This window comes from Argiope bruennichi, chromosome 6, assembly GCF_947563725.1.
Source record: "Argiope bruennichi chromosome 6, qqArgBrue1.1, whole genome shotgun sequence".
Lineage (NCBI taxonomy): Eukaryota > Metazoa > Arthropoda > Arachnida > Araneae > Araneidae > Argiope > Argiope bruennichi.
The window spans coordinates 33,857,108-33,873,404 of NC_079156.1; the positions used below are offsets into that span (position 1 = coordinate 33,857,108).

The following is a 16,297-nucleotide window of genomic DNA, read 5'->3' on the forward strand; positions in this document are numbered from 1 at the left end:
ACATTTTGGTTTTCACGAAACCATTAACTCCTTTCATTGTGTTTGTCTTTCGTCAATTTATATTAATTGCAATATATTTCATTTCTCTACACTGAAATATTTCTTATCTTTAGACTATATGACTACTTTTTTGAAGTAATTCAATATTTGGTCATTCAATCAAACTTGAGTTTGGTTCATGCTGTCTTATATTTGACCTTGTGCCAAAAAATTCCACCATATTATTATTACTACTAAATTCAAATAATTTTCTTCATTTCCCGAAGAAGTATTAAGTTTTTCGTTATCAAAAACTATTTCTCCGTAATTTGGAAATTTTGATTATTTTCTTTAATTGATTTTTCCAGTAATGTTTCGTCAAATGTTGACAGTTAAAATATGAATTTATCGTTTGGTTCCATTAAAGGAAAAAAATATATACAATTCTTTTAGAAACGTAACAATTGAAAACTTGATGGTTTGTTTTTATGCATTTAAGTTTTCGGTGTGATATACACACATTGATATTGTTCATGTAATTTTGTTATTTGTAATTATTATTTTGTGTGTGATTATTCCTTGGCTAATTAATATTGTTAATAGATGGCGCTGCATGTATTCTTTCAACTGCTGTAGTTTGAAAGTGAGTGGCGAGTTCTGTTGCTTTCTGACTTCCATGTCTGTGATGGAAAAAGTAAGTAAAACTAGGAACAACTCTCTCGTTGTTAGCGGCATTGTTGAATTTGAAATGATATGTATTATTCTAAATTGTTATGTGCTTTTCGTGAATGTTTTGTGAGTATATATGATGTCGAATTGAAAAATTAAATAAGCAAAAGTAATCAAAAATTTTCCATTGAATAAAACCCCAAACACAGAGCTACAGGTATCGTTTTTTAATTTTACTGTGGATGATCGATTTTTTTAAACTTCAATCATAATTTGCTTTAAAAAAAGATCGAATTTATTGTATTTGAAATGCATATCATAAGCGAATCTCTTACTTTATATGGAACTCAACTATCGAGTTTCTTAGCGAAATTGATCTAAAATTCTTTGCGATTAATTTCGCATAGTTATATGGCGATATGATTTAATTAAAGTTTTGATTTGATCATCAAAAGCTTCAGGAAACTTTGAGTTTACTAGAATGTAAGAAACATGCCCTGAACGGAATTTTTAAACCAATTCTAACACATGAATTCTGTTAAACAGTGAACATTATGAACTTCATTTATATTTTTGTGAACCTGCGGAACTATTTTGAATATATGGAAATAAAAAAATGAGTGAATGTATTGAAAACGTTTGCTTTTAAATTCCATATTAACATGTTTGAAAATTAGCAGCTGAATTTTAATAATGAAAATCTTATAATTAGATCTTCTAATCTCAGCTAAAACTGACAATCATAAATATCATTCATAAGTCTTAATGCCATTTCTTTATCAAAACTATAATTAATTTCGTCACAACCTAATGTATATTTTGTATACGAAAAAGTAAAAATAAATTCACAGTATAAATTAAAATTCTTTTATTTCGCAGTTATAAGTGGCAAGAACTGAAGACATTAATATGAGTGTTTCAAAATATTTCATTTTTTTTTACTACAATAGAAGAGAAGCCCAGTGTAATGAATTTTAATTAAAACATCTTAAATAGACAATGAAACTTTTGACAGCTTAGCATTTTTATATAATTGCTAAACATATTTCCAAAAGGTTCTTTTAAAACATATTTTGGATTCAAAGCCCGTTATAAATCTTTGAATATTGTACGAAAATATTTCTTCTCATATCTTCTTATGCTCGAAGATGATTTCAGGCTTCATTCTTTCTATTTTCTTCTTTCTTGAAGCATAGTAAAGATAAATCCTTTGTGAATTGCAATTTCAGTCTACATATATAAATATATTTGTTGCCAATAATTATTTTCTATATCCAGTACAATATTTTTTTTCACATCTGTCCTAGCACATGATAAAAGCCTCAGAAAAAATTCTTAGTACTTGAATGTCTTCCTGGTCTTGAATTGCTTCTTAGGCCATAGCCCCTATGAAATTTAAAAGAAATGTGTTAACAATTATTCAGAATGCTTCGTAAATGAACAAACAAGTTTAAAATATACCATTCTTGTTATTCGTAATATGTGAAATATTGGATAATGTTCCGAATTACTGAATAATTCGCATGTGCTTGAACCTGACAACAAAAGTGTTGTATTAATCAATCCTAAATCTTTTAATTGTTGTGAATTCTAGCAGAATTGGAAGGAGAAGTTTCACGTTATCGTAAATCACGGTGCATTTGAGTTTACTGCCGGACGAATTTATATAAATTCAAATGTGTCTTTAAATTATAACTGAGCATATCAGCGAAATATGAGTCAATTTAAAAATTATTTTATAGAGAATAGTGTTAAGGTATCTGTCTAAGTGCGAAGACAAATTTTTGAAAAAACTGTTTAATTTTCATTTTTAGTTTATTTTTTAGGTTATTGCAATTCAAAACAATGAATAATACCATTTAAAAAGTTTTATGTAATTTGCAACTCAGTCAAATGGGGAAATTTGGGTAAAAAACTGTGAAAATTGGTGTAAAACGCAAAACATCCTAACAAGAATTCTAATCAAAATTTTCAAATTCTTTTTCTACAAAATGTAGTTAGAGCTTTAGTGAAGGCAATGAACTAGTATCTAAGAAATATTTGCATTTATAAGAAAGTTATAGCAGTTCGAGTATTTCCTAACTGAAAATTTATCAAAATTCTTATGCATAAACAACATTAATGAGCTCTAAATAAAAAACTATTCATCTCAAAACTATAATCCTAGTTCATTGCCTTTAGGATAGTATAAATAACATACATACAAAATTTCATTAAAAAATATTCATAATATTTTGAGATATCATGTTTTGCGTATCAAAATTTTTACAAAATTAAAGTTCCTCAAAAAATGCATTTAAAGTTTTTAATTGTGTTTTATGAAAAATATCTCTCTTCATTTTTATTAATATTCACCACATTTATATGATACACCTTCTTTGTTAACAATTTTATCTGTTTTCTTCTTTCTAACAGCTCTTAATTTTTTCCTGGCAACTTTTGTTGTACCCAATGACTGCCTTTTTGACGTGATGATTCTTTCTTTATCGAGAGAAAGGAAGTGTCTCAGGGTATAATCCCCAGGAGTTATTCCCAGTTCAAAAAAAATTTCCAAGAGACCATAAAATCCATCATTAAAAATTATTGCAGTTATTGATGCTCCCAAACGTAAAGTCTGTAGCTCCACAAATGTGTTTTTGGGAATTATTGTCCACAAAAGATTATTGAAGCTTTCATTGGCATTTTGAGTCTTACCGTGTAAGCATTTTTTCAATAAGTTTTGATCGCATAGCTGCATATATGTTGGCTTAATGATTTTAATAATGTTCTTTGGAAGACCTGCATTTGTTTCTTTGAATTTTTTTCCACAGGAAATTGCACGTTGATATTTACACCAACTGTCCTTTCCTGTTGGGCACTGTCCATGCATGGGATGTTTATTATTAGAACATGTGTGAGCAAATGCAGCAATGGTTGCACTCTGCATTTGCAATAAATTCCCTGCATTAGCTCTAATTGCTATCCCATAGTAATTTTGCAACTTATTTATGAAGGAGTCTGTTAATTTCCCTTTGCCACCAAGAGATTTATTCGATGACTTTAATTTTCTCAAACGAGTGCCTACTCGCTTCTGAATATGGCCAATGCATTCCAGTTTTGAAACGGAATCTTTCCCATAAATGTCTTTAACTGTATCATAGCCCTTAGAGTCACCATCTCCATAGTATTGTGAATAAATGAGTTTACGACAACTCTTGGAACGCTCAAATATTCTGTAAGCACCAAGCACTTCCATACTTCCAGATGAACCCTTATGATTTGCACACTGATGTTTTGATGCACATGATAAATTCAGCTTTTTCGTGTGACACCATTGGCAAAACTGAGACATCACTTCAATATCCAGCACCTTACCACATGTCACAGAGATTGCACTCACTACTCCATTCAGTGATGAAAACTTTCTCCGTTGCCATGTTCCATCAACAGATACACCACATTCAGTAATAGCAGCAGGGTTTTTATTGTCTTTTAACTCAGTAGCAGCAATATTCATTGAATTTTCTGCAACAGAACGAGCAGCACGAAGAAGCTTCAGTTCCTGCATTCTGAATGCTTGTTTGGAAAGAAAAGATGGAAAATTGAGGGTAGAAAAAAATTTCTTTCCAGCCGTATAACCCTTTCCAATGATTCTAAGTGCACACACAAGTCGAGTGTTTATTTCATTGGATGTGTTTTTCTTTTTAGATGAAGAAAAACCTTTGTAAAAGGAGCAATTCTTGCATTTGAGGCAGAAATTCGAACACAATCCAAAGGTAGAATCCTCTATCAAATACAAGTTGCTTTTGAAGCATAAAGGACAACATAAAAGAGTAAAAACACTTATTAATATCTCGATATCCATAATTCGAAATCCAGAAAGGTTATTTGTTTTCAAATCAGGAACATTATCTTCACATAACTGCGAATTCAGCAGTTTCTTTTCGCTGCAAGTCTTTTGTTTTGAATCTGATACACCAACAGAGCCTGCAGCTTGCATGGAAGAAGAATGCCTATTTCCATGAAACTTTCGTTTCTTACTTCTGTTAATGCTTTTTCCACCCATTTAAAACACTTTTTAAACAAAAAGCAATAAATATTCAAATCAAACTAAGCTGTATTCACTCGAAAAAGCAAAGTAAATAAACATATAACACGAGACGAGCAGATGTTTTCAAACGTAAACAATGTTCGAGAAGCAGCTGTTGCCAATCTTTTCTGTATATAAAGAGCTGAAAATTAATTCAAATTTAGGTGGCTTGCATATAGTTTTGTATAAATTTAAAAAAATAATTAATTTCTGATTTTAGGAGCGTATGTTTGATGAAACGACGAAAAACATTCAACTTCCGGTAAGCACTTCCGGTTTCGTTTTCGACTCTTTTGAATTACATAAATCTTCATATCTCCATTTCTATCAATCGTAGGAGAAAAATAAATACAGATTTAGAAAGCTAAATAAATGCACTTTAAAATAAAAAAATAAAAAAAATTGTGAATTTTGACCAAAAGTGGCCTTTTAGACGTAGACAGATACCTTTTAATGTAAGACTTATTTCAAATATATCTGAATGATTACAGTTAAATGTGTTGCAAATCGTTACTTTCTTTCACTTTCTTACCAACAATATTTAAAACAAAAACTTTTCGTAAGTGTTACAAATTATATACGAACTAATCACAATTTTCTCGTCTCATAAGAATATAATGGGAAGTTAAACTTCCGTTGAATGAAAAATGCTTAAACCGAATTCATATTTATCCAAAGTTGCAACAAAAGTGTTAAAATGTGCTGTGTATCATACCCAAGAAAAATTTAAATTAAAGTTTTTTGTGAATTACTAAATTGATCCGAATTCACTACAAATTATTAAATAGCTTTATCTTATCTATAAATAGTGCATATAGATCCCTGGTCTCCCACTGGGGGCCACCTTAGATATGAGAATGAGCTTCCAGCTTGGTGGTTGGTTCTAGCCTTGGTTGGTTCTTGGTGGTAGGTATAGAAATGGTGGCGGTCGGCTACTTGCTACCGATGACGGAACGTGCTTCCTACGGGAAAGGTTGTATGATGGCTGGTGATGGCCATTAGTATTCAACCTTAGCTCCTGCCATTGCTGTCGCAGCGGTCTGGTCATTCAGATTTTTCTATGTGCCTCAGGGCGGGTGTCGGTTTGTGATAGTCAATTTGTGATTGTAATATAGATCCCAGGCGTATGACCTTCGATATAATATTATGTTACTCAATACGCGTTTAGTATGTTATGTCTATCCCTACTGGCTTATAATTTAGCTGCTAGGTTACAAACTAGCTGCTAGGTTTGGGAGGGGGACCTTGTTTATCAGTAGATTTTAAATATAATATTTTTGTAATTATTTCATTAGAAAAACAAACATAATTATAAAAATATTTTGATACATACCTTCGATGTTCATGCTTGGTGTAATGCCTCTGTTTTCTAAATCTATTAATATGTCCACAATTTCTGAAAAACTTTTTTCTAGAATGTCTGGAGGTAAACCATCTGCAAATATATTAAAAAGATACGAGTTCAAAAACGAGTTGATTTAACTCAAATCAATTAAAACGAAGGTTTAGACTTGCACCATTCGTAATATATGTAATTGTACTGAATAGAAATTAATATCCTGGAAACAAACCTGTTGAGTCTGAACTTTCCATTGGGAAATTGAGATAAAGGCCCAAATCCACTACAATATCTATTAATGGTGATATAAGTCCAGGAGCTCCAGATTCTAAAAGAAAAAAAGATATACATACTGAATCTTTGTTCATGCATTTGAATCTTAACTTGAATTAAATTAATTTCAATCTCTTGAATAAATTTATAAATAGAGTATATATGCACGTAAGTTAAAAAATTTAGAAAGTTTATATTTTCTGATATTATCATAAAATATTTACGAAAAGACAATTATTAACCAATTTTTGGATACTCAGAGGTTCTCCTCAAGCTTTTTTTATTAATATATGTTCAATTTTTCATTAAATTGAAATAATGAAATTGTTTTCAAAACTAGAAATGTATTCACAGATCAAAAGTTTCATTCAGGTGTTGGCAACTAATCGGTAAAACGGAACAATAAAATTGTTGTTAAAATTGTGTGGGAACTTGCAAATTTAATATACATTATGATAACAGGAGCAATAACAAATAAATTCAAAAGCAAATGGCCGATAAAAATGTATTGTAACTAAATAAATGTACATCAATTTACTATTGAGAGATAACTAATTCACAAAATATAGAAAAAAGTTCTACTTGAATTTTTCAAACTATACATAATACAGAAACTCAATAGTAAGAAGATAAATTTTCATCTTAAGAGACAAATTGTCTTCCTCCATTGGCGTTTACTTTCATGTTTGAATTACCTCTCCATTGACTTCATAGAGTTAATGTACTAAATTACTCCATGTACTCTTCATTAAACTGCACTAGTCAATTTCTTATGAATTTCATTGAAATAATATATGTTAAAACAGAATCCAGGCTAACCTATTGGGTCTGCAGTGACTACAGTTATTGCATAGTCAGGTAGATATGAGACATACACACTAAAACAATACAGAATGTTTGATTTCCGACCAGGAATCTAAGTTCTCTAAGCCGGGATGGGACCGTAGTCAGATCAATTAAAAATCTTCCTTTTCTCTAGTTTAACAAATAAATAAACTTGCAAAAATCACAAATTTTCAGAATTTTATCATGATATTTAGCTATCTGCATATGTTTAGAGACAATTTTGAGAAATATCATGAAAATAAGCCTTTTTAATTACATTTTATGATCATTATTGCATAAAAACTTCAATTTAAGCAACAAAAAATGTTTAACTGTCACAATTTTTTTATAAAGTTACATTTTATAGTAAGACTTGACAAAAATTCACAAAACCCGTGATAATAAAACAAAATTAAAGGAATAATACTGCAAATAAAGAATGTTGAAATACTTTAAATACATTTGTCTAGAGGATGTACTATAATCTAATAAAAATTCTTAAAAATAAAGTTTTGACAAATTTTTGAAGTGAATGATATAGAATTTTCTTAATATTTATACGACTGTCGACACGGTAAAGAGCTATAAAATTGAAACATTCTGATGCAATTGCAATAATTTTAATACATTCCCTATGGAATTATATGTAAGCTGTACTTACCAAATTTGGACGCTGTAGTGTAGAAAGAATTTGAAAAATAATGTCACAGGTATGGGATTGTCGATTTTCAGAAAAATGCGTTTCAAATACATAAGTCTATTTTTTAATATAAAGTTAAGGAGCAATTCATTTAAAATTCATCACAATTACACACTTTTCATTCTCCTCAGGCAGTTTGTTTTAGTAATGCTATCTAAGAAATAAAAAAGATGTTCATAATTCAACATTAAGAAGAACAATGCGTTTTGTTTTCCCAAAAGCAAGAAGCAATGCATTTTGTAGTTTCACCTGAATTCTCACGTATTTCAGAATGACTCTTCTGACTTATGAAAGGAGATAACCTCCGTTGTGTGGATATACCAAAAAAAAATGGAATGAAAAGATGCTTGTAAAGTGGTTTTATTTGTTCTCTAATGGTTAAAATATTGGCTTGCTACTATCTGAACATATTTCCTACGGAAAGGATTGTAAATGGATGGAAATGGTCAATAAGATTCAAAAACAGTTCTGTCCAGAATACTTTCATGACTATGATGGCCATTCAGTTTTTCCTCAGCGCTACGGCAGCGCGAGGGCAATTCTTTTACAGTTACAAAAGGACAAAAAAACAATCAAAATTTACTTACTTATGCATAAGTATTTCAATCAATTATATATTAAACAAATGAATTTAGAATTTAATGATTTTGAATGTAGTTATTCCGGCTTATGAGCATTGAGTTGGTGTTTGACTTACTGAGCATTCAGAGTGATACAACTAAGTTTATACAAATATGCATAAATTTAACATCACAAGAAGTATAGTCATGTCGTATTTCTCACTCGGCCAACTAGTTGAATTTCACTTTGAGTTAAAAATTCTCCCTAAAACTATAGATCATTAGCTTATATAGAAACTGAGCATCTCAGTGAATATTAGGAATTGTAGGTTTTTATATACCTCCTTTATTGCCTTATTTTATATATTGTAATAATCAAAAAACTGGAACTCGTGATTATGACATGTCTCAACATTTCAGACTTTTGTGTCCTAAAACACATTAATGGAATTATGCTTATATGTCTGTTCGTCCGCCTGTGAAATTTAGTATAACACCTTTAATCCAAATTTATAAATATTTATCAGTTTTTGAATGAAATCCATGCTGAAAAAGTCTATATGATCAATTGTCCGAATATCAATTAACAAAATGACTAAAATTGACAAGAGCTAGATGGATTACATTTGGAAAATAAATTTATCACCTAAGTGTAAATACGTATCATGTTTAAAATGATATTCGTCATGGGAATGACCGTCTTTCGGTCTGTACTTTCACTAGCATGTAAATGCGATAAATTAAACTTGCATTGATTTAAATATATGAAATCTGGCTTGCGATTTTGTTTCTATAATTATAATTCAATGTATTTTCACATTTAATCTATAGCGAATAATACCAGGGATTAATAGCTATAGATTGCTCTCTAGTAGACGTTTTCGTAACTGTTGTGCACCAATGCCCTGTGGTAAATAATACAGAAGTATGTAAGAGAGTATAAGAAAAATGGTTGAGGAGCAGTAATACTTGCAACATTCAGATATAGGCCAAATATACACTTGCATTATCTTTAATCAGACATTTATGAAACAGAAATCCCACCATTGTAAATTTTGAAGGCTAAATATTTCTGACTACAAGACATAAGGCTGATAAAGTATAGAGAAAAATAATAATGGACATTTTGATGAGCATATCATTTCCGAACGCAAGAAATAAAATAATAAAAGTACAACCTGTTGGTGTTCCGGTAGTTGGAGTAGTGCTCATTGCTGGCATTGGTGTTGTTGCTGTTAATATTCCAGTCGGTGTACCACCTGCAAACCAAATTTGAAATTACGTACATATGCGTAATATATATCTCAATACATTGATTTTATTTCATTCCTCTCAATACAATTTTTATTCTTCTTTTATTCTTCTATTATCTTCCATTTTTATCAATGCATTAATAATCCATGCAGCTATAACTGCAGTACTTATGGTACCGTTGTTTGATCCCGATATTTCTCTACTGAGAGTTGAATCACCAAATGTCGTTTCAACACTAGATACGTTTACTACACTGCCCACAGTTCCTGGTCCCATAAATCCAAGTTATCCGCGCATATAAGTGGTTTCAGTTCCAGTTCTAATGCATTTGTGCCTCCCCTTAAAGTAGTTAAAATATTTCAAGATAATATAGATATTCTTTCCTAAAAAATAGATTAATATCACGAAGAATATTTCGTACGCTTATCCTGTATGTTATTTCCGAAACAAATTCCCAAGGATTTCTGATGTAAGGAAATGGGATGTATGGAATGTTGGATGTAAGATGCAATGGGATGTTTTGATGTCAGAAATTTCGCACAATTGTCGGTACTAAAAATTTTTAAAAAACGATTAATAAATTAAAAAAAAAATTGTTACTAAATCCACTACATACCCGTGCAAGTTGTTCCTGCACTACCTGTGGTTCCAGTGCCGGTTGATCCCGCCGTTCCACCACTACTCGTTGTTCCAGTTCCAGTGGATTCACCACTAGACATGGTGCCTCCAGTGCCAGTAGTTGCTGTTTCTCCAGATCCTGATGTTCCATCTGTACCCGTGGTACCAGTTCCTGTCGAACCGGCTGTCGCGCCACTCGATGTTGTACCTTCACTACCTGCAGTTCCAGTACCAGTTGTGGCACCACTAGACGTTGTGCCTCCACTGCCAGTGCCTCCCGTTCCCACCGAGCCCGCCGATCCACCACTGGGTGTCGTGAAACCTATCGCAAAATGAGTCAACTTCAGTGAATAAGCTCAAAATGGGCCTTACGAATTGATTTTAAATTAGATTTACTTTTTAGAATATTAGTTTTTATTCATATGGAATTTAAATCGTATTAACCTCCTTTTTTGTTGTATTTAGCCTACTTCAAGAAGGAAAGTACCTTTAGATTGCGGATTTGATGCGCACTCATTTCGTATAAAATTCGTAGCTGAAATCTCAAATGATTTATCAGTAATGTTCTTCCAACATTCGGAATTCGGCGAAGTGTGATTAAAAGCATTTTACTAATGATAACACAATATATCCAACTTACCGCTTGGAGATCCTTGTGACACAGCAGTGCCTGCACTTCCAGTACCAGCAGCTCCTGATGTGCCACCACTTGGTGTGGAGCCTCCTGAAAAAATATAAAATGAACTCTTTGAAAATAATACGAAAATTATTTATGTTTGAGAAAAAAATGGGGCTTTAGAAACATATTAAGAAATATCTTCCTTCACTTTCGATTCTAATTTTTAATGTGTCTCGGAACAAGTTAGAAAATTATATATTAAACGTGTTAATGCATATAATTGGGTATAATTTTAACAACGTTCGGATTAAAGTCCAAACATGTGCGAACAGATCAATATTTAGAAAGAATGAAAAAAAAGGTCGAAAAAATTCACCAGAAATTCAGTTATGCAATTTGATCAAATTATTCTATACTCGAGGTTTCTATAACTGATGTCAATCCTGAGATGTCCATTAGAAGATGAAATTTTTTTCATGGGATTTAAGAGAAGTACTTGAAAATCTGTATTCATGATGTCTATATTTTTCCTTAAAATATTATTCTAATAAATACAGCGAACAGATAAAATTTCTTCCTAAAAAGAAATTACTCCATTGAACTACTAGTTCTCCAACAGTAAATTTTATTTTCCGAACCATTTCCTGGTAATTTCTGATGTAACGAGTTAATTCTAACAAAGGAGGTTAGATAAATTTCTATAATTGTGAGTATGAACTTTTTATCACTTATTTAATAAACTGAAGATATTATTTTCATTCAATCCATTGCATACCTGTGCCAGTTGTTCCTGCACTACCTGTGGTTCCAGTGCCTGTAGACCCCGCTGTTTTACTACTACTCGTTGTTCCAGTTCCAGTGGATCCACCACTAGACATGGTGCCTCCAGTGCCAGTAGTTCCTGTTTCTCCAGATCCCGATGTTCCACCTGTACCCGTGGTTCCAGTTCCTGCAGTTCCACCACTCGATGTTGTTCCAGTACCTGTCGAACCGGCTGTCGCTCCGCTCGATGTTGTACTTTCACTACCTGCAGTTCCAGTACCAGTTGTGGCACCACTAGAGGTTGTGCCTCCGCTGCCAGTGCTTCCCGTTCCCGCCGTTCCACCACTGGGTGTCGTGCCACCTGTCGGAAAAGAAGTCAACTTCCGTGATTAAGCTCAGAATTTGCCTTACGAATTGATTTTAAATTAAATTTACTTATTGAAATATTAGTTTTTATTCCTATGGATTCCAAATCATATTAATTCTCTTTTGATTGTTGCATATAGTCCTACTTCAAGAAGGAAAGTACGTTTATATTGTGTATGTGATGCGAACTCATTTCTTATAAAATTCATGGCTCAAATCTCAAATGATTTGTCTCGAATGTTCTGCCAACATTCGGAAGTCGTTGAGAGTATCATGAAAACTATTTTACTAATAGAATTTACTCTAACTTACCGCTTGGGGCTCTATGTGACATAGCAGTGCCTTCACTTCCAGTAGCAGCTGTTCCTGAATTGTCACCACTTGGTGAGGAGCCTCCTGAACAAAAATGCATTCTTTGAGGTTGATGTGTAAGCATTTATATTTGAAGAAAAGTGGGGCTTCAGAAGCAAATTACACAATATCTTAAATCTGGTTCTTGTATTACTTTTAACTTTATTTTTCTTGCCTCTGATAAAAAAAATATTGAATTAAATATTAAATGAGATCATGAAGGTTTGATTTTAATAAGATTCCGTTGGCGGTCTAAATATATGCGACAACCTCTTTTATCTAGATAAAAAGAAAAATGATCGAAAAATATCATAAGAAATTCATTTATGCAGTTTGATGAAATAACTCTTTGTTTTTAATCTCTCGAGTTTCGTATACTAATGTTTAACCCGAAATATCCTTTAAAAGGTGAAATTTAATTGATGAGTTGATTTTATGCTCGAATCTATGAGAAATATTTCAAGATCTCTTTCATTATTTTTGGATTATCTGTTCTGGGCAAATAATATTTAAGTTAATTTGAAAATTTTGAGATTTTATATCTGAAAAACTGAAGGAGACAGAATAGAAAAAACAGCCGTGACACTAAATATCAACATCCTTATTCGACGTTCCCTTAAATTTTGCTTTTCTCCAATAATTAAGAATATTAATTTGTCATTCTAATTTTGGGGAAAGTGGGAATTTCCCAAAGATAATATTAAAATATATTCCGTATCAGATGCGATTATTTTTACTTTGGAAATCTCGAGATAATAGACAAAAAAAATCCCATTTTTCGGAGATAGATGATTCTAGCGGCAAACTTAAATGTTAGTGTATATATCTTCTGCTGGACAAATAGAACATATTTTTTTGTCATTTCATAACGCAAAAAAGCACCATTTAAATTTCGTAATGAATTTCATATCATAAGCAGTATTTGTTTTTGGTAATAAGTGTGATTTTTGTTTCTCTACGATTTCGACCATATCAGCCCCACACTGAATGTACCGGAAATTATGCCTGCAGGAAGGAATGATTTATCTTTATTTTTTTTTTATTTTGTTTGACTTTCTTCATCCCTCAATTGATAGGCTTCTCTGATGCTTTTCTTTTATAAATAAACAAATAATCATTAAAACGATATGTGATAGTTCTTCGGTAGCAAAATTTTTATGCCCCCCTTTTAAAGATACAAGTTTTATAAAAATCGGAAAATTCTGTCAATAAAATGCATTGCATTACGCCTTATTCTTTAATAAAAAAATTTCCAAACAATACAATAAAAAGATATTTCATCCTAAAAAAAATGACTTACTGCAATGAATATACTTCATACTTGTGTCGTAATTTTATTTCTAAAATCCCTTTCTGGGAATTTCTTATGTAACTAGTTCATTTTCACAAAGGAAATGAAATAAATTTCTATAATTATGAGTACCAAAATTTTTTTCAGTTATTTAATAAACTGAAGATAAGATTTCATTCAATCTGTTACATACCCGTGCCAGTTGTTCCTCCACTACCTGTGGTTCCAGTTCCTGTAGATCCTGCCGTTCCACCACTACTCGTTGTTCCAGTTCCAGTGGATCCACCACTAGACATTATGCCTCCAGTGCCAGTAGTTCCTGTTCCTCCAGATCCCGATGTTCCACCTGTACCCGTGGTTCCAGTTCCTGCAGTTTCACCACTCGATGTTGTTCCAGTACCTGTCGAACCGGCTGTCGCTCCGCTCGATGTTGTACCTTCACTACCTGCAGTTCCAGTACCAGTTGTGGCACCACTAGAGGTTGTGCCTCCGCTGCCAGTGCTTCCCGTTCCCGCCGAGCCCGCCGTTCCACCACTGGGTGTCGTGCCACCTGTCGGAAAGGAGTCAACTTCCGTGATTAAGCTCAAAATTTGCCTTACAAATTGATTTTAAATTAGATTTACGTGTTGAAATATTAGTTTTTATTCATATATATTTCAAATCGTATTAACTTTATTTTGATTGTTTTATTTAGCCTACTTCAAGAAGGAAAGGACGTTTACATTGCGCAGATGCGAACTCTTTTCGTATAAAATTCGTGGCTGCTATCCGAGATGATTTGTCTCTAATTTTTTGCCAACATTCGGATTTCGGCGAAGTGTGATGAAAAGCATTTTGCTAATGGGAATACAATACATGCAACTTACCGCTTGGAGCTCCTTGTGACACAGCAGTGCCTTCACTTCCAGTACCAGCAGTTCCCGATGTGCCACCACTTGGTGTGGAGCCTCCTGAAAAAAAATGCATTCTTTGAGGATGACGTGTAAGCATTTATATATGAGAAAAAATTGGGCTACAGAAGCAAATTACACAATATCTTAAATCTGGTTCTTGTATTACTTTTAACTTTATTTTTCTTGCCTCTGATAAAAAAAATACTGAATTAATTATTAAATGAGATTATGAAGGTTTAATTTTAATAAGATTCCGTTGGCGGTCTGAATATATGCGACGATATCTTTATCTAGATAAAAAGAAAAATGATCGAAAAATATCATAAGAAATTCAGTTACGCAGTTTTTTGAAATAATTCATTGTTTTTATGCTCTCGAGTTTCGTATAACTAATGTTTAACCTGAAATATCCTTTAAAAGGTGAAATTTAATTGATGAGTTGATTTTATGCTCGAATCTATGAGAAATATCTCTAGATCAGTTTCATAATTGTTGGATTATCTATTCTGGTCAAATAGTATTTAAGTTTATTTGAAAATTTTGAGATTTTTATCTGAAAAACTGAGAGAGACAGAATAGACAGAACAGCTATCACAATAAATATAAAGATCCTTATTTGACGTTTCGAATTATTTTTCCATTGAAAAAATTGTTTTCGGCATTTCTCCGTTAACTACGAATATTAATATGTCATTCTAGTTTTAGGGAAAATGGCGATTTCCCAAAGATAGTATTAAAATATATTCCATATCAGATTCGATCTTTTTTAATTTGGGAATCTCGAGATAACAAAAGAATTCCCTTGTTTCGGAGTTGATGATTCTTGCGGAAAACTTCAATGTTAAGTGTATATATCCTCTTCTAACTAAATAAAGCACATTTTTTCCATTTAATAAGACAAAAAAGCATGAATTTAAATTTCGCAATGAATTTCATACTATGAGCAGGATTTTTTTTTCTAATAAGTGTGAAATTTGTATTTCTACCATTTCGACCATTTCAACCCCACACTGGATGTATCTAAAATTATGTCTTCAGAAAGGGATGATTTATCTTCATTTTTTTCATTTCGTTTGGCTTCCCTTTATCGCCTCAATGGAAAGAGTTCTCTGATGCTTTGCTTTTATGAATGAGCAAAAAATCATTAAAACACTATGATATATCATTGATGGCAAGAGTTTTATGCCCCCATTTAAAAGGTACAATTTTTATAAGTATCTGAGAATTCTGTCAATAAAATGCATCGCATTATGTCTTATTGTTTTATAAACAAAACTTCCAATAAATACAATAAACAGATAATATTTCATCTTAAAATAATGAGTGACTTCAAAGAATTTACTTCTTACTCGTGTCGGAATTTTATTTCTAAAATCACTTCCTGGGGATTTCTTATATAACGAGTTAATTATAACAAAGGAAATGAAATAAATTTCTATAATTGTGAGTATCAAACATATTAACAGTCATTTAATAAACTGAAGATAAGATTTTCATTCAATCCATTACATAACCGTGCCAGTTGTTCCTCCACTACCTATGGTTCCAGTTCCTGTAGTTCCCGCCATTCCACCACTACTCTTTGTGCCAGTTACAGTCGATCCACCACTAGACATGATGCCTCCAGTGCCAGTAGTTCCTGTTCCTCCAGATCCCGATGTTCCACCTGTACCCATAGCTCCAGTTCCTGCAGTTCCATCACTCGACGTTGTTCCAGTTCCTGTCGAAC

The 16,297-nt window shown here is 32.1% G+C and overlaps 1 protein-coding gene across 1 annotated transcript; it reads right to left on the bottom strand.

Moving 5' to 3' along the window:
• Positions 1–1,528: 1,528 nt before the first annotated feature.
• Positions 1,529–14,508, bottom strand: LOC129971711 (putative per-hexamer repeat protein 5). Its single transcript, XM_056085688.1, has 10 exons — positions 14,472–14,508; positions 13,869–14,225; positions 12,346–12,429; positions 11,681–12,028; positions 10,927–11,010; positions 10,285–10,608; positions 9,593–9,673; positions 6,289–6,384; positions 6,051–6,152; positions 1,529–2,034 (listed from the first exon to the last, which is right to left on the bottom strand). The coding sequence occupies exons 1-10, from the start codon at positions 14,506–14,508 to the stop codon at positions 2,021–2,023; spliced, it is 1,527 nt and encodes a 508-aa protein (XP_055941663.1). The 3' UTR covers positions 1,529–2,020.
• Positions 14,509–16,297: the final 1,789 nt, after the last annotated feature.